The following is a 26,862-nucleotide window of genomic DNA, read 5'->3' as shown; positions in this document are numbered from 1 at the left end:
TGACTTTCTGGTAAAAATTAAATAGTTATTACGCTATCTAAATTGTACCCAACTGCAACAGGAATCATTCTGCTAAGTTTGAAATCGATAGGACATATAAAAGTTGGTTAATGTTTACAACTTATAAAATTAGACTCTATATGTATGCATCAGCCGAGCCCTCGTGTTTAAAAAACTTGAAAAAACAATAGAATGTCTCCCTTTTTAATGAGTCTCCAAAATCTCAGGGAGGGAGGGGACATTGGGATGTTTATTACACTAGTCCCCAAAGTTTTATAACAACGTTTTATCATTTGTTTGCTTAACAACCTTGGGGACTCTTTGAATTTTTATTGGTTGGGTGGTTGATATAATTGAAAGTCCAAACGTTTTAACCACCAATTGTAATCTACAGAAGGGGTAATTTTGTGTATCATCATTGAGGGATGTACATTAATTTATCGTCTATTGTCTTATCCCTTGAGATCCCCGCCAAAATCTAGTTTACCTATGGCTGGCAAAGTTATCAGGTCTGTGTGTTGAATAAGCACATTTACTACATTGATACATGCTGCTACCATCCAGGTTCTCCATTCTATGCACCTAAATATTAGAGCTCCTTAACTACAAATAGCACAAATATGATACATACACGTTTCCAAAAACTAGAGTTCTCCATTCTATGCACCTAAATATTAGAGCTCCTTAACTACATATAGCACAAATATGATACATACGTTTCCAAAAACTAGAGTTCTCCATTATATGCACCTAAATAGCATGCTATCAACCCCGCCCCCCAAAAGTTTTAAAATTTTTGAAGAAAACAAACATATTTATTCTTCGGGGCCATAACACTCCAGGTCTCTTATATCTGTACTTAAAGATGGTTTGTGGTCAAAATGCGATAATAGTACATGCAAAATTATGTTGTTAATGTTGTTAACTCATTTAACCAGGGTGTCGGAGCCGTATAATTTTGATGCGGCTCCGGATTCTACCTTAAAATTAATATATTATTTTTTGTTCATTATTGAATTTGATAAAATAAAATAAATAATATGAAATAGTTTGCTTTTATTTGATCAAAGCTATTTAAAAGTAGAAGGATGTGTGTCTATTTGTTAAGTAACAATTTTTTCAGTTTATTATATGGAAACAAATAGACCGTTGCCAAATTATAATATTACTTTAAAAAATCATTTTAGTTAATCTGGAGCCAAAGCCTTTTTAACGAAAAATACGGCTCCGGCTCCATTAAAAATGTTGCTGCTCCCGGCTCCGGCTCTGAAACACTGCATTTAACTGTCTATATTAAATAGAAGCCGAGTAAATTCAATATTATAGACTGCTGTTCAATATAAAGCTATAATTAAACTAGAGCGTTATGGACGGACAAACGGACAAATCAATAATCAAAATAAATGCCTATTGGCTAAATAAAACTTCTTAGATAAATCAGCTGTCAATCTTAAAAAGCACCCGATTACAAGCAATCTATCCTCCCCCCCCCCCCCCACCATATGATTATTCTATAATGATGGACTTCATGACAAAATAAATTATTTAGTACCCTCCAATCTACCTAATAAAGGGGGGGGGGGGGTTAATGCAACCATCTAGTAATCAGTGAGCAAATGACACTTAGAATTCGAATTTCGTTCTGAACTTTTGCATGAGTAATCCTTGGTAGGTCTATTTTCCCTAAATCGAACAAAAAGTTGGAAAAGTAACGGCTAGCGGCTCAGCCGTTCAGCCGTTTTTAGCCTATTTTCAGGGTAAATGCATCATCAATTACGTAGGAATTAACTTTTTAAAACATATTTTTGGTTTAATTCATGTTAAATGATAGCAATAACCATTTTTAAAACTTCGAGCACCAACAGCTACCGTGTAGAACCGTTTGATAGCGTTTTGGAGTAGAAAAGAGTATTATGTTGAGAGAGGTTTCGTGACTAATTTGCAATATAGATATTAAAAAAATGACAAAACAGCTGAGCCGCCAGCCGTTAGCCGTTATTTTTACAACTTTTTGTTCGATTTAGGGAAAATAGACCTACCAAGTATTACTCATGCAAAATTTCAGATGGAAATTCGAATTCTAAGTGCCATTTGCTCACTGATTACGAGATGGTTGCATTAAAAAACCCCCCCCTTACAGATTAATCTATTTAAAAATATGAAAAGTAGGGGTAGATTTCGTAGTTTGATACTGTAGATCAAGTTAGGTTAGGTTATATAAGGTACTTAGTAGCCCTGCGGGTTAAATCACACGGCAGATTCGATTACTCAGGGTTAGACTTCTTGCATGGTTAACACCAACCTTCTCCTTCGTCTTACCCCCTTATTTTTAGGTAGGTGGTGCTCGAAAGTCACTTTGTGGGAATCTGGGAAAGCACCTATAATTAATTCACCTTCATATGGCTGGCATACAGCTTCTTGGTCTGGTTATACACTCCGCACAGTTTGCAAGCCTGTACCGCCTTCAGCGGATGTTCACTGACCATGTGTTTGTACACCTCGGCGCCCTCGCTGCTAGGGAAGGACAACCCACACACCCAGCATATTAATCTAAACAGATAGATAGATAGATGTGTTTGTACACCTCAGCACACTCGCTGCTAGGGAAGGACAACCCACACACCCAGCATATTAATCTAAACAGATAGATAGATAGATGTGTTTGTACACCTCGGCACCCTCGCTGCTAGGGAAGGACAACCCACACACCCAGTATATCAATCTAAACAGATAGATAGATAGATAGATAGATGTGTTTGTACACCTCGGCACCCTCGCTGCTAGGGAAGGACAACCCACACACCCAGTATATCAATCTAAACAGATAGATAGATAGATATGTTTGTACACCTCGGCACCCTCGCTGCTAGGAAAGGACAACCCACACACCCAGCATATTAATCTAAACAGATAGATAGATAGATAGATAGATGTGTTTGTACACCTCTGCACCCTCACTGCTAGGGAAGGACAACCCACACACCCAGCATATTAATCTAAACAGATATAGATAGATATATAGATGTGTTTGTACACCTCAGCACACTCGCTGCTAGGGAAGGACAACCCACACACCCAGCATATTAATCTAAACAGATAGATAGATAGATAGATAGATGTGTTTGTACACCTCGGCACCCTTGCTGCTAGAGAAGGACAACCTACACACCCAGCATATTAATCTTAACAGATAGATAGATAGATAGATGTGTTTGTACACCTCGGCACCCTCACTGCTAGGGAAGGACAACCCACACACCCAGCATATTAATCTAAACAGATAGATAGATAGATAGATAGATAGATAGATAGATAGATAGATGTGTTTGTACACCTCGGCACCCTCACTGCTAGGGAAGGACAACCTACACACCCAGCATATTAATCAGGGTTGTCATTTTGGGCGGGCGCTTTTGGGCGGGCAGTTTTGGGCGGGCGGTTTTGGGCCGCCCAATATAAGGTCCTTTTGGGCAGTTTTGGGCATCCCCCTTTTAGGGGGAGAGAAAAAGGGGGGGGGGTTAAAAAGAGGGGGGGGGGGCGGGCCTATTTTTTGGGTGATATCCTTATACTAAAGTAACAGGATGTGTGTCTGTTTGTTTGTGTGTTTGTACCGAAGGATCTCGCTAACCGCTGAACCGATCGGGTTCTCCTTAACAGGGTAGCTTCTCATATGTTCTGGGAAGGTTTATAACTATTTTGGGGGAGGGTACCACCACCCTCCTAAGAGAAATCGCCCCTTGAAAAAAATTACACTCCCCAAAAAACTTTTTTTTAAATTTTTTAAAACTAAAAATAAAAATGGGAGGAGGAAACCCACCCCCCCCTTAAAAAAAAATTATTCCCCCCCCCCCAATTTTTCTTTTTAAATCTAATATAATAATAAAATTGGATTATCAAATTTGACTCTCCCCTCCTCAAGTGCCCCTAGAGGCCTCTAGGGCCGTAGCCGCTAGTTAACTATATAAATTAGTGAGCTTTTTTGTATCTAGAGAAGGATTTCGCTAACTGCTGAACCGATATGGTTCTCCTTTCCAGTGGAGCCTTTATAGGTCCTGAGATGGTTTTAGGCTATTTTATTTCTAATAATAAGTCTAGGTATGGTTTTAGGCTATTTAATATCCTTTTTATATGCTTTTTACGACATTTGCCCAAAAAGGGTGCCCAAAACCACTTTTGGGCGCCCAAAACCCGCCTAAAACCCTTTTGGGCAATTGGGCCGCCCAATATCAAAAAAAGTGCCCAATTCGACAACCCTGATATTAATCTAAACAGATAGATAGATAGATAGATGTGTTTGTACACCTCGGCACCCTCGCTGCTAGGGAAGGACAACCTACACACCCAGCATATTAATCTAAACAGATAGATAGATAGATAGATGTGTTTGTACACCTCGGCACCCTTGCTGCTAGAGAAGGACAACCCACACACCCAGAATATTAATCTAAACAGATAGATAGATAGATAGATAGATGTGTTTGTACACCTCGGCACCCTCACTGCTAGGGAAGGACAACCCACACACCCAGCATATTAATCTAAACAGATAGATAGATAGATAGATAGATAGATAGATAGATAGATAGATGTGTTTGTACACCTCTGCACCCTCACTGCTAGGGAAGGACAACCCACACACCCAGCATATTAATCTAAACAGATAGATAGATAGATAGATAGATAGATGTGTTTGTACACCTCGGCACCCTCACTGCTAGGGAAGGACAACCCACACACCCAGCATATTAATCTAAACAGATGTTTGTAGTTTATGCGCTTCACTAAAATGCAAACATTAATAAAAAGCAATGTTTTCTATAATTAGAGTAGGTCCGTCCATCTGGAACCAGGGTTGTCATTTTGGGCGGGCGGTTTTGGGCTTCGCTTTTTCATCCTTGTTTAAATATTGTATACCTGTCTCCGTGAATAACACGACAATGGCTGACAAGACCGCTGAGCCCGTCAGCTTTGTAAATAGGTTCTTCTGTACACATGGGGCAGGTCCAATCTGGTCGCTCCCATACCTAAAAAAAATGCATGTTTATTGTAATCAACAGCGTGGCGGAGCCGTTTGATTTTGGTGCGGCTCCGGATCCTTATCCGACCTAAAATCAAGAAAACTCGACATATTTTTTTTCCCCGTAAAAAAAATATTTTTTATTTTTGACTTTTGAAGGTTTTAGAAGTTAAATTTTTGATAAAAATGGACTTGAAAAACTTAAAAAGGGCATTTGCATATGACAAAACAGAGTTATCAAATTATAATCTATAAAAAATCTCCTTATTTATCTAGTCCGGAGCCGTTTTTTAACGAAAATTACGGCTCCGACTCCAGCAAAATATGGCGGCTCCACGGCTCCCGGCTCCGGCTCCGCAACGCTGGTAATCAGGGATCTTAAAAGATAAGACAGTAGAAGATCTTTTAACATAAAAAAAAAACTAAGCTCTTCTGTAAATAACATCATTGTGGGAAAAGTTTGGACACTGATAGTTTGTTAGTGTCAAATTTTCAAATACTAATGTTAGCTTTCCAAGGTGGTAATTTTGTTTATCATCAATTGTCTTATCACTTAAGATCTCTGGGCTGAAATGAACCTAACAAAGAAACAGTTATGGCCTTTAATATTGAAAAGCTTTCCTTAGATCTTAATACATAAATGCAAGTACTAACCTCAGGTCTAGTCCAGGGCAGGGGACCAGACCGTCTGATCTTGAAGGGAAACAGGTCAGGCCTAGTGGGATGATTATCTACCACGTGGGTGACAAGATCAGTGCTCGTCTCAAACCATATCTCACACTCGGAACAATGTCGGCTGGATAGTTCATCTCTCTCCTTCTTCAGATGGCTGAAATCACCCTAAATAAAAACAAAAAATTAGCGCTGCTCCGCCCCCGTCCCTTCTTTCAAAAACAAGGATAACAACAACAATAAAAACGTAGTTCTAAAACGGTAAGATAAACGAAAAATAATACATTTGTAGAGTGTCAAAGCTAAATAAGTAGAATATAAATGTATAAGTCTTAACAAAATTTTAAGTAAACTTGTTGCAAAATTACTTAATACAGCGACATACTTACATTTGTAGGACTTGATTATGGAAATGCTTCGAATATGACATATGAAATAATGGATAAGAAAGGGAGAGGTAGGTTTCTGGTAAAATCCGTAAAGGTTATGTGTTATAAGTTAAAAACAGTAGTAAAACGAAAAAAAATTATGTTAACTTTTTTAAAAATAATTTTGTCTATAGTTCTTTTCAATAAGAAATACACATATTTAGTGAATATTATCGCTCTACTACTATTTTTAAGCATAAAAACACACACCTTTACGGATTTTACCAGAAACCTACCTCTCCCTTTATCATTGGGGATGTTGTGTATCAATTAATCATCGTTCATTGTCTTATCCCTTAAGATCCCTTCTTGTCCCTGGCTACGAATAGAACAGGGGTCTAAAGGGATGAGACAATGGCCGATAAACTGATGTACATCCCCAATGATGATAAATAAAATAACGCCTTCTGTAGATCACAATTAGTTGGTTGAAACGTTTGGACACTCAACTTAACATACCAACTAATCAAAATTCAACAAAAAGACCACAAAGTTTTTAAGCCAACAAATAAGAAAACGGTATTAAAAAAACTTCGGGGACTAGTATAATAAACAGCCCCCTGCTAATAGAACCCTACCTCCATAACAACCGCTGAATCATGATGCACTCGCATGTGATTCTTGACGTGGGACAGACAAGCAAATTCTTTCTTGCACAAGTTACAGGCGTAGTCCTTCACTTTCTGATGTGTGCTCTTGATGTGGCGGTTCAATTTTGATCTAAATACAAGTTAGAAATTTAAGACGGTCTTTTATTTTCTTTATTACTAACTATATAGCGTCTATGCCCTTAGAGGCCTCAAAGGGTACTTGAGGTGGTAGGGGATTGAATTCAACCATAAATCTTTTTATTCTAATTTCAAAAGAAAAAGTAAAATTCCCCCCTTCCCCCTTTAAAAGGGTAGGTACCTTTAAAAAAAAATTTCGACACCCTCCCCGAACAAAAAAATCTCATATTTAAAGAAAGATTAAATCTTAAGTGGAGGGTTTCCCTACCCCCCCCCCCCATTTTTTCAAACGCCCCTGGAGGCATCTACCTACAGACAAAAAAATTTTTTAGGTAACAATTTTGCTTACCTGAAAGCATACATTTTCCCACACTCCTCGCACCTAAGCTTTTTTTCAGGCTCGTCTTCCTTTTTCAAGTTGGATTTTGGCGCCATTTCCAAATAACAGTCGTCAGTACTAGTGGGTTGTAGTAAAATTAACATTATTAATTTGGGAAACCTGTCATAATAAAATAGGAATTGTTAAATAAGATGACAGTCGTCAGTGCTAGTGGGTTGTAGTAAATATAGAATTATTAATTTAGGACACCTGTCATAGTAAAATAGGACTTGTAAAATAAGATAACAGTCGTCAGTGCTTGTAGGGTTGTTGTAAAATTAGAATTATTAATTTAGGACACCTGTCATAATAAAATAGTACTTGTTAAATAAGATGACAGTCGTCAGTACTAGTGGGGAGTAGTAACTTAATAATAAGGGGGGGGGGAAGTTTGTACACTTATAGGAAATGAAATTCAGTACCAAAGTTTGGGAGGGTCGTATGGGCTTGTTTTTAAAGTTATCAACCTAATTCTTTTTGTAGGCTCTCTTATATGACTTGATATACACGTATTTCTTTGAAAATTGAATTTCGGTACTTTCCTTCTAGGGGCTTGTGGAGCAAAAGACCCCCCAAAACACTAAAAATATGAGTTCTGACCTTATTTTTAAAGACCTGATTTTTTCTTTATAATACTTTTTTAACATACCCGAATCAACGAACCATTACAGATTTCATTTTGGGACTTTCCTTCTAGGGGCTTGTGGAGCAAGAGACCCCCAAAACATAAAAATATGAGTACTGGGCTTATTTTTGAAGATATTGACCTGATTTTTTTTTATAATACTTTTTTAACTTAACCGAATTAACGAACCATTACAGATTTCATTTTGGGACTTTCCTTCTAGGGGCTTTTGGAGCAAGAGACCCCCAAAACACAAAAATATGAGTACTGGGCTTATTTTTGAAGATATCAACCTGCTTTTTTTAAAATAAAAATAATATTTAAACATAACCGAATCTACGAACCATTACAGATTTCATTTTGGGACTTTCCTTCTAGGGGCTTGTGGAGCAAGAGACCCCCAAAAATCATAAAAATATGAGTTGTGGGCTTCTCTTTTAAGATATCAACCTTATTTTTTATATTATAAAAAAATACTATTTTAACATAACCGAATCTACGAACCATTACAGAAAATTGAATTTCGGTACTTTCCTTCTAGGGGCTTGTGGAGCAAAAGGCCCCCCAAAACACTAAAAATATGAGTTCTGACCTTATTTTTAAAGATATCGACCTGATTTTTTCTTTATAATACTTTTTTAACATACCCGAATCAACGAACCATTACAGATTTCATTTTGGAACTTTCCTTCTAGGGGCTTTTGGAGCAAGAGACCCCCAAAACACAAATATATGAGTACTGGGCTTATTTTTGAAGATATCAACCTGCTTTTTTTTTATATAAAAATACTATTTTAACACAACCGAATCTACGAACCATTACAGATTTCATTTTGGGACTTTTCTTCTACGGGCTTGTGAGCAAAAGACCCCAAAAACGCTAAAAATATGAGTTCTGAGCTTATTTTTAAAGATATCAACCTGATTTTTTATATAAAAATACTATTTTAACATAACCGAATCTACGAACCATTATAGATTTCATTTTGGGACTTTCCTTCTAGGGGCTTGTGGAGCAAAAGACCCAAAAAAACACTAAAAATATGAGTTCTGACCTTATTTTTAAATATATCAACCTGATTTTTTTAGGAACACTTTTTTTAACATAACCGAACTAAGAAACCATTACAGATTTCATTTTGGGACTTTCCTTCTAGAAGCTAGTGGGGCAAAAGACCCCCAAAAAATATATTTAGAGATATTGAGCTGATTTTTTTCATGAAAACTTTTTTCACATGTTTGAACTAGGTAGCCACTAATAATTTTATTTTGGCACTTTCCTTTTAGGGGAAAGTAGGGTAAAACACCTCCAAAACAAAATAAATTGAGTTCTCAGGTTATCTTTAAAAATAAGCTCAGAACTCATATTTTTAGTGTTTTGGGGGTCTTTTGCTCCACAAGCCCCTAGAAGGAAAGTCCCAAAATGAAATCCTTAATGGTTTCTTAGTTCGGTTATGTTAAAAAAGTATTATTTTAAAAAGATCAGGTTGATATCTTTAAAAATAAGCTCAGAACTCATATTTTTAGTGGTTTTGGAATCTTTGCTCCACTAGCCCCTAGAAGGAAAGTCCCAAAATGAAATCTGTAATGTTTTCTTAATTTGGTTATATTAAAACAGTATTATTTTTTAAAAATCAGGTTGATATCTTAAAAAATAAGCTCAGAACTCATATTTTTAGTGTTTTTGGGGTCTTTTGCTCCACAAGCCCGTAGAAGGAAAGTCCCAAAATGAAATCTGTAATGGTTCGTAGATTCGGTTATGTTAAAATAGAATTTTTTTTTATAAAAAATCAGGTTGATATCTTAAAAAAGAAGCCCACAACTCATATTTTTATGATTTTTGGGGGTCTCTTGCTCCACAAGCCCCTAGAAGGAAAGTCTTAAAATGAAATCTGTAATGGTTCGTAGATTCGGTTATGTTTAAATATTATTTTTATATAAAAAAAAAAAGCAGGTTGATATCTTCAAAAATAAGCCCAGTACTCATATATTTGTGTTTTGGGGGTCTCTTGCTCCAAAAGCCCCTAGAAGGAAAGTTCCAAAATGAAATCTGTAATGGTTCGTTAATTCGGTTAAGTTAAAGAAGTATTATAAAAAAATCAGGTCGATATCTTCAAAAATAAGCCCAGTACTCATATTTTTGTATTTTGGGGGTCTCTTGCTCCACAAGCCCCTAGAAGGAAAGTTCCAAAATGAAATCTGTAATGGTTCGTTGATTCGGGTATGTTAAAAAAGTAATATAAAGAAAAAATCAGGTCGATATCTTTAAAAATAAGGTCAGAACTCATATTTTTAGTGTTTTGGGGGGTCTTTTGCTCCACAAGCCCCTAGAAGGAAAGTACCGAAATTCAATTTTCAAAGAAATACGTGTATATCAAGTCATATAAGAGAGCCTACAAAAAGAATTAGGTTGATAACTTTAAAAACAAGCCCATACGACCCTCCCAAACTTTGGTACTGAATTTCATTTCCTATAAGTGTACAAACTCCCCCCCCCCCCTTAATCTAGGAACTCTGCCATAGTAAAATAATTCTTATAAAATGAGATGACGTCGTCAGTACTAATGTGGGTTGTAGTAAAACTATAATACTTAATCTGGGACACCTGCCATAACAGATACAATTATAACTTGTTTGTCCATCTAAATAACATAATAAGTTAAAGGAAATCGGAATTAAAAAGGGAACATACCTATACCTTTCTCAAGAAAGCAGCGTTTGTTAAAAATCATTATAAAATTTAGTTTTTACTACATGCCTTGTGGGAATTATTGGTTGTTCTTCTAATGTTACTGCCGTTTTCAACTGTTCTTTTAACTAAAGAAAAAATAGTAAAATTTATCATGTTTTAAATGATTTTTTTAGGTAACATTATTTCCCTTTAAATTCTTTTCTAAAGAAAAAGATTTTCAAAAATTTACAGTACCTTATCAATATATTTTTGACATTTTTATAATTCAAAGTACCTAAATAAGATATTACTTCACAAAGTACACATACACTTTCCCTTTAAGAACCTAAAGTTAATTAAGTATGTTATGGCCTAAAAATGTATAACCACTAGATAGACCTACAGGTAACAATTGTATAGATTAACTTCTCCACTGAATGTCATGGCTCGGCAGCTGCGCATAAGCCTCAAATTTTAACCTGCTACCGTGCAAAAAAAGAAATTGCAAAAAGATGGATTTTTGGCTTAGGAACAGGTTTAAACACTAGCTGAACATTTAAGTTATAAAGTGACGATTTTATTGAGGCTTGAACGCTGCTTGCCGAGCCCTGCTTTAAATAATATTAATAGGTACCTACCTCTTCCTGTTTAACTTTAGTTTTAGTCTCAACAAGCATGGTAAATTCAGCTTCAGTAGCACCATTGGCAGCTATATTTTCACTGTCGCCATCTACTGTAGTTGAAAAATAAATCATAAGCCAAATACATACAAGTTTTAATCAACCTTATTTAAAGTTACCCCCATGATCTTCGTTTTATTTATTAAATAGGTTTTGAATATTAGGCTAATGAGTATTAACGTCCTTAAATATTTACGAATGACCTATGACTTTATTCTTGCCTTCAGCAGGTTGTTGTGGGTTGTCAATGCCAATAGCAGTGACAGGTTGTTCATTATCACCCAGTCCTTCATCCCCACAGTCAATAGGGTCGGCATCAGGTAGTTCGTCATCAGATTGGACATTCTTAACAAGAGTAGTTTTCAAGAAAACTTTTTTATTTTTTTTTCAAATGATAAAAAACATTGCTATCTTTTTGAATGCATACAAAACCCAGAGAACGTAGAGAAACGATCTTCTAATTGAGTTTGTAAAATCCAAAGAATTTCATTTTTACAGACACAATTCATTGCAGAGACATCCACTTACTGCAATAGAACTATTGAAAAATTATTTTCCAACAATTCTAGTTGAAGAAGTTGAAAACCTGAAGAAATAAACGGATATCTTTTAGAATAAGCCCAAAAACATCCAAAAAAAAGAAGTAGACATAGCCAGTAACCATTACTATTTATCATTTTTTTAGTTTGGTGAAAATTTCCGATCTTAACTGCTACTTTGCCACTGATTACGAAATTACTGTACAACTCTCTCTCTTACCCCCCCCCCCCCTCCCATTTTGTTATTTAATTTATATAACATGTGATTTAAAAAATTTACCTTAAAGCTATTATCGATATTTTGAAACTCTAAATGGTCAATAAATTCTTGTGTTTCATTAAAATCCACAAATTCTTGTTTACTATTTACTAATGTCTCCTCTTTTCCTCGTGAAACACCTAAATTATTTAAATAGTTACCTAGGCATTAATAGTTTTTTCATAAAATGAACGGAATTTAATTTCAATCTTATATGAAACATCCTTGAAAGCTAAAACTTGACACAATATTAGCTTGAAAGACAAAGTTTGTTATGTAATGTTAAATCCTGTGCAAAACTGCCCATCTCAGCTCGTTATTGCAAGGCAGCTTTCAGGCCTACTTGACCATTAGCACGAAAAACGTACAGTTAAGGCCCTGATCCTACCAATCGCATCATTTTAAGCAATATGGCGCTAACTCGCTACTTAAGGAAATATCAACAAAAAAAACGGCAATAAAATATATCTCAATGCTAAGAATAACTTAATATTGAAATTTGAAAGTAATAACATTTCGCCAACATCCTACAGACAACCAGCTATTTGTTTGCTTTTATTTGTCTTTATGCATTATCTAATTATGAGTTGCGCCGTTATAGGGGCGTCGTAGCTCAGTGGTAACGTACTGAGTAACGGTGGTGAGAGTTCGAGTTTAAGTCCCCATGTGGCAACTCGAACTTCTCTGTCGCAGTTCATTCACGCAACTTCCCCTTGGTTGTGTAAGAAGGGTGATAATTGGGTAGTTTGGATACTCAATAGTCTCGTACATAATATCAGTGCAACCCTTACCCAAGCTCCTCTGTGGTGACTTAATTTGGGACACCTGCCACTGCCATACTCGGCGAGGTTGAGGTAATAAAGAGTAGGTCCCTTGAGACAGCGGGTCAAGTACTTGTACTTGAGCGTGGACCTTAGGTCCAAACACTAAGAAACTATGGCCACACACACACACACACACACACACACACACAAGAGTTGCGCCTATCAATGGAAAAAAGCATTTCCCCATTAATACTATAAATGGCATGCGTCAGACATAACAGCAATAACTTTTACCTGGATATCGTTTAGCGTGTTTAATGAGGGCAGAAAGAAGAAGTTTGAGCAGAACTTCAAACATATTTGATGGGGAGCTCTTTTTCTCCCATCTACAAACATAGCAGGTGTTATTATAACAGTGTGCAGTTAATCATAAAACAACAATAGGTATTAGTTTTCATGTAGACTTAAGCCTTTCTACAGTTCTTTATGTTCAGACATATTGGCTATTTTCTGATACTTAAAACCAAAAAAAAATCTGAAGAAAAATGACAAAGATACACGAAATTTCTTGTGGACAGACACATATACATGTGTTAAGTCACGGTCGCGGATTGATATCATATTCAATATTTTGTATAAAAATTTGTAATAATCAAACTTACTTTTTTGCCTGGTCCATAACAAACTTGGAAAACTTGCATTTATTTTCAGAATCCAGCTGGACTTCAACATTCTTTAGATTTGAATCGCCTATAATATTTTCCTTGCAGTTGTTCATAAAAGTGAATATCTTCCTTGTATAAAACAGGATGTCTGTCTGTCTGTACCAAAGGATCTACAGTCACTCTTTTCTCACCCGATACCAAAGATTACAAAATACACCCTCAAGTCTTTCTTAGAAATAATTTAATCTCCCTTGAAAACAAGCCAAAGTTATTAGGAGTAGTATTTGACTCGCTCCATAAATTTTGTCATCACACTCAGTCTTCCATTAATAATGCTAAACCAAAGATTAATATCCTGAAATGCCTGGCTGGATCAGACTGGGGACAGGATAAAGAAACCCTAGTCAACACCTATAAATCTATTGGCAGAAGTGTCTTAGAATATGGGTGTCCCATCTGGAGCTCTATAATTAGCCCTAGTCAATGGCAAAATTTACAAACTATCCAAAATCAAGCTCTTAGGATAGCTACTGGTTGCTTAAAAATGTCCAGCATAGATCATCTCCATCAAGAAACAAAGGTTCTACCCCTACAACCCCATGCTCAGCTTATTACCAAACAATTCCTGCTCGCTTCACACTTACCTGGCCACCCTTGACAGAAACACTTGGATCGCCCCCCAGACCCAAGACAGATGAAAAAAACTGCCCTTCAATATAAAAACGAAATTAGACGCATTACTCCTATTACAAATAAACCAGAGTTAAAAAGAGGCCTTAAATCTCTGCACACAAAAACCGTTGCAACTGTTAAAAGCAAATATAAGAACAACAGAGTCCTCAACTTCAAACCCCCATAAATTAGTAAATCAGAGAACACACTAACTAGAAAGGCCCGCTGTTCTCTGTCCCAACTCAGATCTGGTTTTAGCACTAAAGTGAATGACTACAATCACCGTATCAACGAAGAAATTGACAACAAATGCCCAGCTTGTCAAGTTTCCCCTCATGATGTCCCCCACCTTTTCAACTGCAACTCCAACCCTACAGATCTGAATCCTATCGACCTTTGGAAAAAACCGAGAAAAGTAGCAAGATTTCTACAGCTAGATGGCAACCCTGAACCAGACCGATGAAATGGCTACACACACACACCAAAGGATCTCGCTAACCACTGAACCGAAATAGTTCTCCTTTACAGTGTAACTTCGCAGGGGTACTGAGAATGTTTTTATCTATATTGGAATAGGGAACTCCCATCCCCCCCCCCACTCTAGAAAAAATTCCCTTAAAAAAAATATTTTAAATTACCGCAAGGCGATGCCTCTGGCCTAGAAAACACGAATAAACACAGCTGAGATAGATTCTTAAAAAAATTTGCCCCACTAATCGGTTAGTGGGGCAAAATTGTTTTCAAGAAAAAATCCTCCAAAATCACATAAAAAATCTACAAAAATTAAATAAAATCTTATGTTAATAACCCTTCTATGATATTATTTAATTTTTGTATATTTTTGATGTGATTTTGGAGGATTTTTCTCGAGAATAATTTTGCCCTACTAACCGATTAGTTTACTCGAGAACCCTTAGAGCTAGAGGGAGCTAATTTTGAATATAGGCTTCTATGGCTTATCGTTGAGACCATGTTATTTTTTTCAAAATTATTTTTTAAAGATACCAATAGTTGGGATAATTAGTGACCCAGCCCAAAAGATTTTATCCAATTATCTCTAAAACTAAGGGAGTAGCACCCAAAATAAAGCACTTAGATATAAGGTATTAGATAAGGGGGGGGGGGGGGGGAATGTGGTGACTCGTCACATGACAAACCAGCAATTTTATTTTGGGTGCTACTCCCTTAGTTTTAGAGATAATTGGATGAAATCTTTTGGGCTGGGTCACTAATTATCCCAACTATTGGTATCTTTAAAAAATAATTTTGAAAAAAATAACATGGTCTCAAATCATTCCAAATTGCCTAATTCGGCGAGAAATGCAATAAAAAAAATTTTTTTGGTGGCGGCGGAAAACGGCGGCGGGCGGCGGGAGCGGCGGTCCCGCCGCCGTTTTTTTTTAAAGATACCAATAGTTGGGGTAATTAGTGATCCAGCCCAAAAGATTTCATCCAATTATCTATAAAACTAAGGGAGTAGCACCCAAAATAAAACACTTAGAATATTAGGTATTAGATAAGGGGGGGGGGGGTAATGTGGTGACTCGTCACTCGACATACCAGCAATTTTATTTTGGGTGCTACTCCCTTAGTTTTAGAGATAATTGGATGAAACTTTTTTGGATGGGTCACTAATTACCCCAACTATTGGTATCTTTAAAAAAAAGGCGGCGGGACCGCCGCTCCCGCCGTCCGCCGCCGTTTTCCGCCTCCACCAAAAATTTTTTTTTATTGCATTTCTCGCCGAATTAGGCAATTTGGAATCATTTGAGACCATGTTATATTTTTCACCCTATAGTATAAGGTGTGTGGTCACCGATAATTCTAAAATCAAATATAGGCCTACAAAACTTGTATCCTAAGGTTTGCTCCATTTATCTCAAGTCGTTTATGAGAAACACCCTATAGTATAATCCACCCGCCCCCCCCCAAAAAAAAAAATTAGGGGTTTGGGGGTGGGTGGGTGGTCACCGATAATTCTAAAATCAAATATAGGCCTACAAAACTTGTATCCTAAGGTTTGCTCCATTTATCTCAAGTCGTTTATGAGAAACACCCTATAGTATAATCCACCCGCCCCCCCCCCCCCCCAAATTAGAGGTTTGGGGGTGGGTGGGTGGTCAACGATAATTCTAAAATCAAATATAGGCCTACAAAACTTGTATCCTAAGGTTTGCTCCATTTATCTCAAGTCGTTTATGAGAAAAACCCTATAGTATAATCCACCCGCCCCCACCCCAACAAAAAAAAAATTTGGGGGGGGGGGGGTCGACGATAATTTTAAAAGTAACTTTGGCCCCATAGAAGCTTATATCCAAAATTAGCTCCCTCTAGCTCTAAGGGTTCTCGAGTAAACCCCCTCCCCCTGCCCAAATGGTTATTTTCCACATCCCCCATTACATACATCCACAATGGTTATTATCAAAAATACCCCTTATGTATTATAAAGTTGTTCGTTGAAAAGTTTGGAACAATCCAATAAAAGAGGACTATCCACGAATCAAAGCAAGTGATTCTAAGCATCTTCCAGCATTGACACATAGTATTTTTTTAGTGAATATACTAGGTTTATGTATAATATTTGCTATATCGACTAAAAAGTAAGGTTTCACCATGGTTTTATATAAAAAAAACTTTGAAATGTAAAGCAATTTTTAAAGCAATATCATCAAATGCTTTGTTGAGTTCAAAGGACAAAATAAAATATCACTGCAGAAAAGCATCAAATGTTGTAAATTGCAAAAGTACATTAATTAAACTGTTTACAAGTTACCAACCCTTTTTCTAAATATACATTTTTAATCACAATAATTTATTTTGTGTCAAAGCTTTTAAACAACAGTTTGAACTCATCAAAACATTCGATGATATTGCACCAAACAATGTTTAACATTTCAAAGTTTTTTTCATATAAAACCATGGTGAAACCTAACTTTTTAGTCGATAAAGCATATATTAAACAAAACCTAGTATATTTACTAAAAAAATACTATGGGTCAATGCTGGAAGATGCATAGAATCACTTGCTCTTGTTCGTGGATAGTCCTCTTTCAATAAAAGTACCTAAACCCATGTTACTGAGTTCCCTTAAAAAGAGGAAATCACTTACCACTGTCCCAAATGACTAAGGATTGATTTTGTAAGATAAGTTGATAACACTGGGGTCCTGAAGATTGAGGAACATCAAAAGGATTCTCAGGATCTAGTAGCCTGTCCCAGTCATTGTCAACTATAGAAGAAAAAATAGTTTTAAAACAACATGTGACAACAAAAAAAATGTTTTGAATTCAAAGTATTACATACCTAACGACTTCAAAAGATACGTGTCTGAAATTTTATTTGAAGATTCCCTGTAACTAACAGAATACGTCTTCATAGAAGAAATGTAGTTTTCTTTGCTGCTATTTAAGATAATAAAATAAAGTGTTTTATGAAGATTCCCATATGAAATGAGCATCTTATCTATAACACTCTTTTTATCAGTCTGTACGTTTGGCAGTTCTTTTTCTTTGAGTACATTGAAATATATTTTTCAGCATGGCTTTGAAACCGATTTATATCCGCTAGGTTAGAACCGGTTCCCTGCTATTCGAAAAATCATGTATAGCATCGTATTAAGAATCTTAATTAATTTAGCAAAACTGGTTTAATTTTTTTTATGTCCGCGAAAATCTGTGGATAATACAATGCGATATACAACTAACAACTAAAAGATTTTTGTTTTACTTCTTTTATACGGATTTTTTAATTCGTAGAATGATACAACCATGAATATTACATTGGATGGATGGTTGGGAGATGGAAAAACCCCAAACAGGCAGCCAGCTTCCTTGGCCTGCCCATCGATGACAAAGGATGAGATGTGAGGGCTAAACAAACAAACAAACCATGAATATTACCTCCATCATCAATTTCTTGTTTAATTTCAAAGTTATCTGCATCATGTTTAGCTTCTGACTTGACAATATAGCCAGGAGTATAGTCGGAACTATAATCATCATAACCTGACATTCACATAGGTGTTAACACGGAGCTAATAAATCAGAACATTAAATAAGTTATCTTAAACGTTAAAAATATAATGGGGTGTTTAACTCGTTTATGAGAAAAAATTGGTGTATAAGATTAAACATTATATCAAGTAGTAATCATTTTTAACTGTGGCGAAGGATCTTAGCAACTGCTGATTCTCTTTTACAGTGACACCATTCAAACTTTTTCTTAATATTTATTTTTGAAAATGGGGTGGGGGGGTCGACTTCCCCCATATCCCATAGGGCGTAGCCGCTAGTATTAAAAAGACATGTTAAAAAAAGTGGTAAAAGCTAAACCTTCATTACAAGATTATTAGAATTACAGTGTTTTTTTTTTATGAGAACTTTTTTGAAAGCAATTTTACCCCACTTATAGTTATCAAAATTTAATGATTAATGGCTTATTTTCTTCGTTTTTTAAGGGAAATTATGAAACAGCCAAAAAAAATTTCAGTTTTTGTTGAAAAAGTACAGTAAAGTTGAAAATTAAAAACTTAGGTGTCAACATCTAAAAATGGTTTTGGCGCATTTTTCTTATGTTCAAATATTCTACCTTTTGCAAGAATGGCTGCAAAACGCTTCAAAGTTGAGATATAGAGCTATAAATTTATACAGATACTATTGGGGACATGTACTAGAATGGGTCAAAGGTTGAAGGCCATATCTCAATCAGGGAGAAAGTACTGGCCCCCCAAAGTCGACTACTGAAAATCCAATTTTGAGCATAAGAATAATGCGCTAAAACCATTTTTAGATGTTGTCACCTAAGTTTTTAATTTTCAACTTTACTGTACTTTTTCAACAAAAACTGTAATTTTTTTTGGTTGTTTCATAATTTCCAGGGATAAGGGATGGGAAACCTGACCGAAAATTAGGTCTCAGCCTCCTTTTAAAAGTGATGGGGCAACTTTTCTTTTTTGCCTATAAAATCAACTCATTTCCCCCAGTTCCTCATTGGCTGTAGGCCAATATCCAATAGCCTGAAACTTGCTTTTAGCATTAACCAATTAATTAATAACAAACGCGTCCCCCAGTTCATTATTGGCTAAATTAATTCAACCAAACATAAATTTCTGCTATTAGAAAGACAACAATGGAAACTTTCTGCTATTAGAATGACAACAATATATATGACGTTCAATCACATCAACTTATTATTAAATTTACACATTAATAAATGTCCATATAGCAAAACATAAATTGAGAGATCGTTTTTTGAAGACTGAGTAGGATTCAACATTTTATACTTTAGAACAATGTGAAAAACTCATGTCTTTAGACAATTTAAAAGTTACATTTCATGTGGAATTGATAAACCATCTAAATGATCACAAATACAAAACTAGTTCAATATGTAAATAAAAGTGTACTGTGTTTTGTTAAAAAAAAAATTTCATTAATTTTGGTAAAAATTTTTGCACACTTAATTGAACTTTTCTGTTAATATTTAACGTAAAATAAATTTTTTTTTTAAATTCTTAATTTATATGTTTGCTATGGAACAATTAGTTGATAGAATGTTACCCATGTACTTATTCAATTCTACTTAATTTATTTATTAAAGCTGGGGAGCTAAAGCGGTGTTTATTTCTATATACAAATTTTGGGGTGAAGTAGATCCCCCCTTAAAATGTTTGAAAATAAATCAGATTTAACCATCTCAAAAAAAACTTTTTTTTAAATGGGGGGGGGGGGGTGGCGAAGTAATAACGGAATTCTACTTAAAGCCACTAACATATTGGTTCTTTGAAAAGTTTTTATTATATTTTATGATAGGTGAAATCAACTACCTGAATTCTATTCTATACTTTTTTTCTTTGCATTCATTTAATAGCTATTTCATCATTGTTCATAGTTTTCAAATCTAACTACTGCGTCATCCCGAAACTAGTTTTTTAGGCCTAGTTGGAAAATAGGCCTGGAATAATATTTTCTTACGTTTCCCATCCCTTATCCCTAAAAATTTCCCTTAAAAAACGAAGAAAATAAGCCATTAATCATTAAATTCTGATAACTATAAGTGGGGTAAAATTGCTTTCAAAAAAGTTCTCATAAAAAAAAACACACTGTATAATAGTGGTATAAGATTATATTTTTACAATTTAGAAGACATGAGAAGCTATTATTCTATTTAGACCTTTAGCAGTCAATTTACTATGAAACGAGTGAAAAAATATATTTTGCGTATTTGTATTGACACCAACCCATGTCCTCTTCTTCTTCGTATTTCATATTCTTTGCTGCGGCTCTTTTTCTTGATTCTTTCTTGGTAGTTGTGTAGGGCACACTAAATAATATTTTTAGTAAAGCAGTGATCTAGAGGGAGAAGACAATGGCCGAAGTATTAAAAAATAACACCAAATATGATACACAAAATTATCCCTTCTGTAGATTACAATTAGTGTTTGAATGGTTTGGACACTAAACTAACTTAATAAAGAAACCAATCAAAATTCAATAAAAGTCCCCAACGTTGTTAAGCAAAACAAGAGAAAACGTTATTATAATTATTTTGGGGACTAGTGTAATAAACAGCCCAATAATATCTCCTCCCCCAATTCTTTATATATGAAATTATAATTCTGCATTTGGTAGCTAGAGTTCAAAAGCAGGGAGGGACAAAATAAAAATTTTCTGATAAAGTGGGCTAAACCAAATAAGATAGGTATGCATTTTTTTGTCTGCCACCAAATTACTTTTAAACAAAAGGAAATTCTTAGGTGTAAGATTTATATTTCAGTAAATGCATCATAACTATATTTTGTATAACTACACTTTGATGTTATTAGAAAGAAAAAGTACCTAGCTTTTTTTTATAAAATAAAAATAAACGAATTCTTACATGTATTTGAGTGGCGGAAAAGTAATTACTTACCCTGGCCCTTTCTTCCATCTGTACATAGATCTTTCCATTTGAAGTTTGGTGGGCATCAGCCTCTTAAAATCTGACAGCAATTTTTCATCCTCTAAATATTTTTAAAATGTAAAATAGCAGAACATTTCATATGTGAATTTAATGGTCAACAAGAATGAAAAGAACACAAAGCAAAAAAAATGTCAGTGATAAAGGTACTATCTTTGTGATAATTAATAGATAAGCTTTTCTCATATTCTTTGGACAATTGTAATATACTAGTGGCTTTGACCTTAGTAGCGCAGTAATTGTTCTTTCAACATTTTTACAATCTTTTATGGACTTTCCTTTCTTTATATCTTGTTTTAAATAACTACCTAGCCTTATATTTCTATTTAATTTTCTCATAAAGTGAAATAAAGGTAGATAAGTTTAATTTATAATAATTAATAATAGATTGAAGTACCTAATACTTACCTAACAAATAAAAGAAAATAATTTTTTGGATGGGAAAAATTAACTTAAACGTATTCGATTCAGAGGTTAGCTAGATCTTAATTTTCAGACAAACGGACAGACATCATTCTACTTTGTATCAGAGATTAGTAACATTTAATTACAAATAGGATTAGATTACCCTTTTGTGCTATGGCCGCCATGGCACTCTGAAAGCATTCTTCAAACACCTGTCGCACTGTTTTACTGGAATCTTTTTGGACAGCCGCCTAAAATCAAATATTATAGTTGTTCTATATTTAGAAACTAGCGGCTACGCCCCTAGAGGCCTCTAGGGACACTTAAAATTGTTTCTTTGTAATATATTTTAAAATCAACTATGTACCAAAAATATTTTTTTGCCGCTAGATGGTGTTAATTATGTTTTTAGCTAATAAGAAAAATGTCCGCAGGGCGACGTTTTTTATTTTTGTCGATTTTCCTGGGGAGGGTGGTGGTACCCTCCCCTAAATAGTTATAAACCTTCCAGGGACCTATGAGAAGCTACCCTGTTAAGGAGAACCTGATCGATTCAGCGGTTAGCGAGATCCTTCGGTACAAACAGACAAACATCCTGTTACTTTATTATAAGGACTAGCGGCTTCGCCCCTAGCCTCTAGGGGCTTAGCCCCAAGAGGTTTGATCAACTTAATTGTTCGTATTTTAGATTTAAAAAGAAAAAGTAAAAAAAATTATTTTTTTTTGGGGGGGGGGGGGTATTTTTCATTTTGGGGGGGGGTTGCGGGTGTCCCACCCCCAAGGAAAATAGCTTAAAACCATCACAGGACCTGTAGGTATATTCCCTGAAGAGTAGAGCCCAATCGGTTCAGTGATTACTGATATCTTAAGCTTCAGACGGACAGACAGACGGACAGACGGACAGACAGACAGACAGACATCGTTCTACTTTGTATTATAGATGACAAATTTATCAATAAGCTGACAAACTTTTGTTTTAACAAAAAAGTGAATTCTAATTAACAAAAAAAAAGATGGATCATCTTATGACAGTAAAGTAACTACCTAAAAGCTTTGATATCAAAAAATCATTTTTTTTGGTAGCACAACTAAAGTTAGTGTATGGATATATGAGCGTGCTGTACACTGTACAAATATGTAGAGTTGTACAGGAACGTCTTCTTTATCGAATATCTGTGCTGCTAGTAAAATAAGCATCACCTGAATGGCTTGTCTTGTCTCTCTAACAAGCCTGACGGCTGGATTTGGTATGTGAGGTTCTCCGTTTGAAAGCCTGTGGTCAGAATTTGTTGGAACTCTAAAAAAAACATGTTAAATTAAGAAAATAATAAAAATAATGCTCATAAAATAAAGAGATGTAAATATAGCTATAGGAATTCGTCGTTAAGACAATACCTAAATCGTTTCGTTATGTACAAAAATGATACTATTACACTTACTTTAAAATCAAAGGTTTTTCGAATCCATTTGATGCAGATTTGGATTTGTACTTCGCTTTCAGCATAGCACCGCATGCTCTAAAATTAAATTATAAAATCAAATCATCGTTATCATTGTTGGAAGGGTGGTAACATCAAAGATATTTGAACCTAAATTTAGTGATCCACATATTTTTACTACATTACTAAGACATATGTATATTCAAAATAATTTCAATTTTCTAACACGTAGCTTTAAATGTATCAAGGCTTAAAAAACATACTTTTGTGCAACATAAAACGAGCGTATGTTTTACTTCAAAAAATCAGCATGAAGGCCATTTATTCAGGGAGTAAGGGAGGGGACAATGGGCAATTAATTCAATTTTTGAAGAAAGGCCATGAAAACCAGAATAATCCCGAAAATATGATGGAAATTGTAAAGTGATTGTTGATTAAATCTAGAAAACCATAAACTAAGAAAAAAGTTCCAAGAAAAAAAGCAATCATTTGAAAATAAGATTACCAGTATTACAGACTGACATAACCATTCTGTAATTAATTACTAGAAATATCTCCCTGGATCTCTTCAGATGACAGGGAAAGAAAAAGGGGTTTGGGGGCAAGTGATGTGAACACGGAAAAAAGGGGCAGGCATTTATTGGTGACTAATTATATCTTCTTTATTTAAATGTTGTATATTTCACTATAATCTTAAAGAAGAGTATCAGGATGTCTATGCGTTTGTTTATCTGTCCCATACCACAAAGGATCTTGCTAACCGCTGAACCGATATGGTTCTTCTTAGAATGTAACCTCTCATAGGAAAGGTTTATTTTGAGGAGAGTTCCACCACCCTACCAAAAGAAATCGCCCCGAACCCACAAAAAAAAAATTTCTTAACCTAAAAAAAATTGAAAATGGGAGGGGGTCGACTTGCCTCCCTCTTCAAAAGTGCCCCTAATGACCTCCAGGGGCGTATTCACTAGTATTCTTATGATAAAAAATACTCACTTCTCTTTGCAGATGAAAAACGCGCTGCCGTCCGGTTTCACACTGCGCCGATCAAAGCTGAAGTCGCCGACATAAATCTGATGGGTGATGCGACCCGTGCTCTTAGTTGTTATAGAGATACGCGGCCTAGGGTCTGCTCCTAGGCTTAGCTGGTCCATTTTTCATGTCTGAAATTTTTAGGGATGGAAATCCTTCAAGTTTTTGGACCGGATTCGGATTCTTACAAGAATCCGTCCTAAAAAGGCGGATTCCCGCGGATTCCGGATTCTAGCAATATTTTAAAAGGCTTTTTTTTAATTAAAAAATTTAAGTGCTACATATGTCCTAAAAATTAATGTTCTTGGTGTTCTCTACAATTCATATCCGAGAATTAAATCAAACCAGATTTTAAAAGATATTATATAATGATGATAATCTTCAGAAAGGTGGAGTTGAACGAAAAAACTCAAGACGCTAATTTTAGCCTAACAATTAAGAATCCAAATCCGCTATTAAAAACGGATTCCGGATTCGAAGGTTCAGTAAAAAGTACCCAAATTTTGCAGCCAACGATTAAGAGTCGACTATCTATTTCAAAACAATTTATTACAATTTCCACACCCTCCCTGAAATAATGTACAGTTCAAACTTTTTAAATTATTTAATATTTATAAATTTACTTACAATTACATCAAAATAAGCTCATTTTCATAATATATTTCAAATAATTTTTGTTTGTTTATGATTTTTGTTTTGATTACATAATGCCGCGTCCTAATTTTATTTCTAAATGTCGTCTTAGTATTGATGTAAGGAAAATGTTTTTTTTTAATATAAAATTTATTGGAAATCCGTTTTTCGTCTGTGTACCGAAAGATCTCGTTAACTGACATGGTTCTCCTTTAATTAGGTTTTGGGGAGATTTTATATCTTTATATAGGGACCGCTGGTACGTTCTTCCCCCCCAAGAGAAAGCACTCTTGACAAAAATTCACTTATTTATTTATTTTTACCTTTAAAAACTAAGACTCAAAATTGGGATTCAAACTCTCCCCGCCCACATCCATTTTATAGTCTCCTTAAAGACCTTTAGGGGCGTAGCAGGTACAAATAGAACAAAAACTAACAAGAATATCCTATAAATGCTTTATACAGAAAACAAGGATGACAACATCCATAAGTAGCGAAGCACAAAAAATCATTTGTTTTTTTAGGCGGAGGGAACAGTTTACTTTCATACATGTGTAAGTAAATATAGGAAAAGAAAAGCATATTATTTTATAGAATGAGGTAGATCCTACCCCCTAAAAATTGAACAAAGAAAAAAATCTAAGTGTATATGAGTTTGAAACTTTTTTAGACCCCCACAGTGTACAAGTAGATTTAAAGTGTATTGTTTAAAATCAAAAATAGATTTATCAAAGATAATAAACACGAAACCTTGTTTTATTTTGACGACAGTTAAAGTAAATTACATAAAAGATGCTCATAACAATGGGAAAAATATTTTTATACTGATATCCCAAAAAAGTTTGAAAATCGGACCAAAAACACCAAAGATATGGGGAAATGTGTAAAATAGCCAAAAACCTGCTAAAAGGCAGTCTGACCGCCATGTTTTTTTTTTTAAAGACAGGAAATTTGATTTTGATATCTATATTCTATAACTGAAAAAAATTTTAAAATCGGATCATAAACACCAAAGAGATTGAGAAAAATGTGAGAATATAAAAATAGCCTAAAACCTGCAAAAAAAGCAGTCAGACTGTAATTTTTGTTTTCTTTAATCGACGAGAATTTTTAATTTAGATATCTAGAACTGAAAAAAATTTGAAAATCGGACCATAAACGCCAAAGATATGGAGAAAAATGTAAAAATATAAAAATAGCCTAAAACCTGCAAAGAGGCAGTCGGACCGTCATTGTTGTTTTCTTTAATCGACAGGAATTTTTATTTAGATATCTCTAACTGAAAAAAATTTTGAAAATCAGACCATAAACACCAAAGATATGGAGAAAAATGTAAAAATATAAAAATAGCCTAAAACCTGCAAAAAGGCAGTCGGACCGTCATTGTTGTTTTCTTTAATCGACAGGAAATTTTATTTAGATATCTCTAACTGAAAAAAATTTGAAAATCGGACCATAAACACCAAAGATATGGAGAAAAATGTGAAAAATATAAAAATGGCCTAAAACCTGCTACAGCGCGGCCTAACCGCCATTGATGTTTTATAGTTAATTGTGCTGCTTAATGATGGGAATGTTGTCAAAAAGTTTCAGGCTTCTACCTTTTATAGGAGCAGAGAAGATCACGTTTCCCCCAATTCATTAATTACGGACAGACGGACAGACAGACAGACGGACGGACAATGTGAATTATAGAGTAGCTTCGCTACTAAAAAAGATCGGGATCCAGTAGGACCTTGATAGATCAAAGGGTAGATCAAATGGGACGCCCACCCCTAATATCCTCTAACAAGAATTGCTGTGCCGTTTCCCCTTTTCAAAGATATCTTGTGCTCCCCTAACCCCTTTGTTTTAAGGTCCTTATTAGTAGCGAAGCTACTCTATAATTCACAATGTCCGTCCGTCCGTCTGTCCGTAATTAATGAATTGGGGGAAACTTGATTTTCTCGGCTCCTATTCAAGATAGACAGCTGAAATTTTTATTGAAGATTCCCAATATATATGCCCATCTAATATTTACATTGTTTTGTCCGTCTGTTTGTTATTTGGGGTGCTAGATCGATTCCTAGATTTTTACGTTTTTGTGATTTTCTCAACTCCTTTTCAAGATAAAGGGCTGAAATTTTCAGGGATTAATTAATTTTATATTCTACATATTTTCACCAAGTTTTATTAATATTTTTTTATTAATAATTGGGGTGCTAGATCGATTCCTAGATTTTTTAGGTTTTCATGGTTTTCTCAATTCCTATTCAGGATTGACGGTTGAAACTATCAGGGATTGAGTATGCTCACGCTCT

The 26,862-nt window shown here is 35.0% G+C and overlaps 1 protein-coding gene across 8 annotated transcripts in view; it reads right to left on the bottom strand.

The window, feature by feature from the left end:
- Positions 1–24,085, bottom strand: part of LOC145319848 (uncharacterized) — a 34,888-nt gene extending 10,803 nt beyond the window's left edge. The window contains exons 1-22 of one of the 8 annotated variants that reach the window (XM_080162242.1): positions 23,894–24,085; positions 22,901–22,978; positions 22,662–22,758; positions 21,625–21,712; positions 21,009–21,099; positions 20,338–20,420; positions 17,999–18,103; positions 17,209–17,328; positions 13,425–13,512; positions 13,057–13,148; positions 12,020–12,138; positions 11,422–11,545; positions 11,159–11,253; positions 10,608–10,666; positions 7,195–7,305; positions 6,696–6,837; positions 5,672–5,857; positions 4,915–5,024; positions 4,518–4,538; positions 4,303–4,333; positions 2,394–2,498; positions 488–582 (exon numbers count right to left, since the gene is read on the bottom strand). In XM_080162242.1, coding sequence (XP_080018368.1) covers positions 488–582; positions 2,394–2,498; positions 4,303–4,333; positions 4,518–4,538; positions 4,915–5,024; positions 5,672–5,857; positions 6,696–6,837; positions 7,195–7,305; positions 10,608–10,666; positions 11,159–11,253; positions 11,422–11,545; positions 12,020–12,138; positions 13,057–13,148; positions 13,425–13,512; positions 17,209–17,328; positions 17,999–18,103; positions 20,338–20,420; positions 21,009–21,099; positions 21,625–21,712; positions 22,662–22,758; positions 22,901–22,978; positions 23,894–24,051 — 2,198 coding nt within the window. In that variant the 5' untranslated portion in view covers positions 24,052–24,085. Of the gene's footprint in view, positions 1–487; positions 583–2,393; positions 2,551–2,850; positions 2,903–3,220; positions 3,273–4,302; positions 4,334–4,517; positions 4,539–4,698; positions 4,751–4,914; positions 5,025–5,671; positions 5,858–6,695; positions 6,838–7,194; positions 7,306–10,607; positions 10,667–11,158; positions 11,254–11,421; positions 11,546–12,019; positions 12,139–13,056; positions 13,149–13,424; positions 13,513–17,208; positions 17,329–17,998; positions 18,104–20,337; positions 20,421–21,008; positions 21,100–21,624; positions 21,713–22,661; positions 22,759–22,900; positions 22,979–23,893 lie in introns of all 8 variants that reach the window. The other 7 variants (XM_080162243.1, XM_080162245.1, XM_080162244.1 and 4 more) reach the window with 7 other exon arrangements.
- Positions 24,086–26,862: the final 2,777 nt, after the last annotated feature.

This window comes from Acartia tonsa, chromosome 5 (genome assembly GCF_053477335.1).
Source record: "Acartia tonsa isolate MP-2025a chromosome 5, ASM5347733v1, whole genome shotgun sequence".
In the NCBI taxonomy this organism is placed as follows: Eukaryota; Metazoa; Arthropoda; class Copepoda; order Calanoida; family Acartiidae; genus Acartia; species Acartia tonsa.
This window is presented reverse-complemented; position numbering and strand designations above follow the sequence as displayed.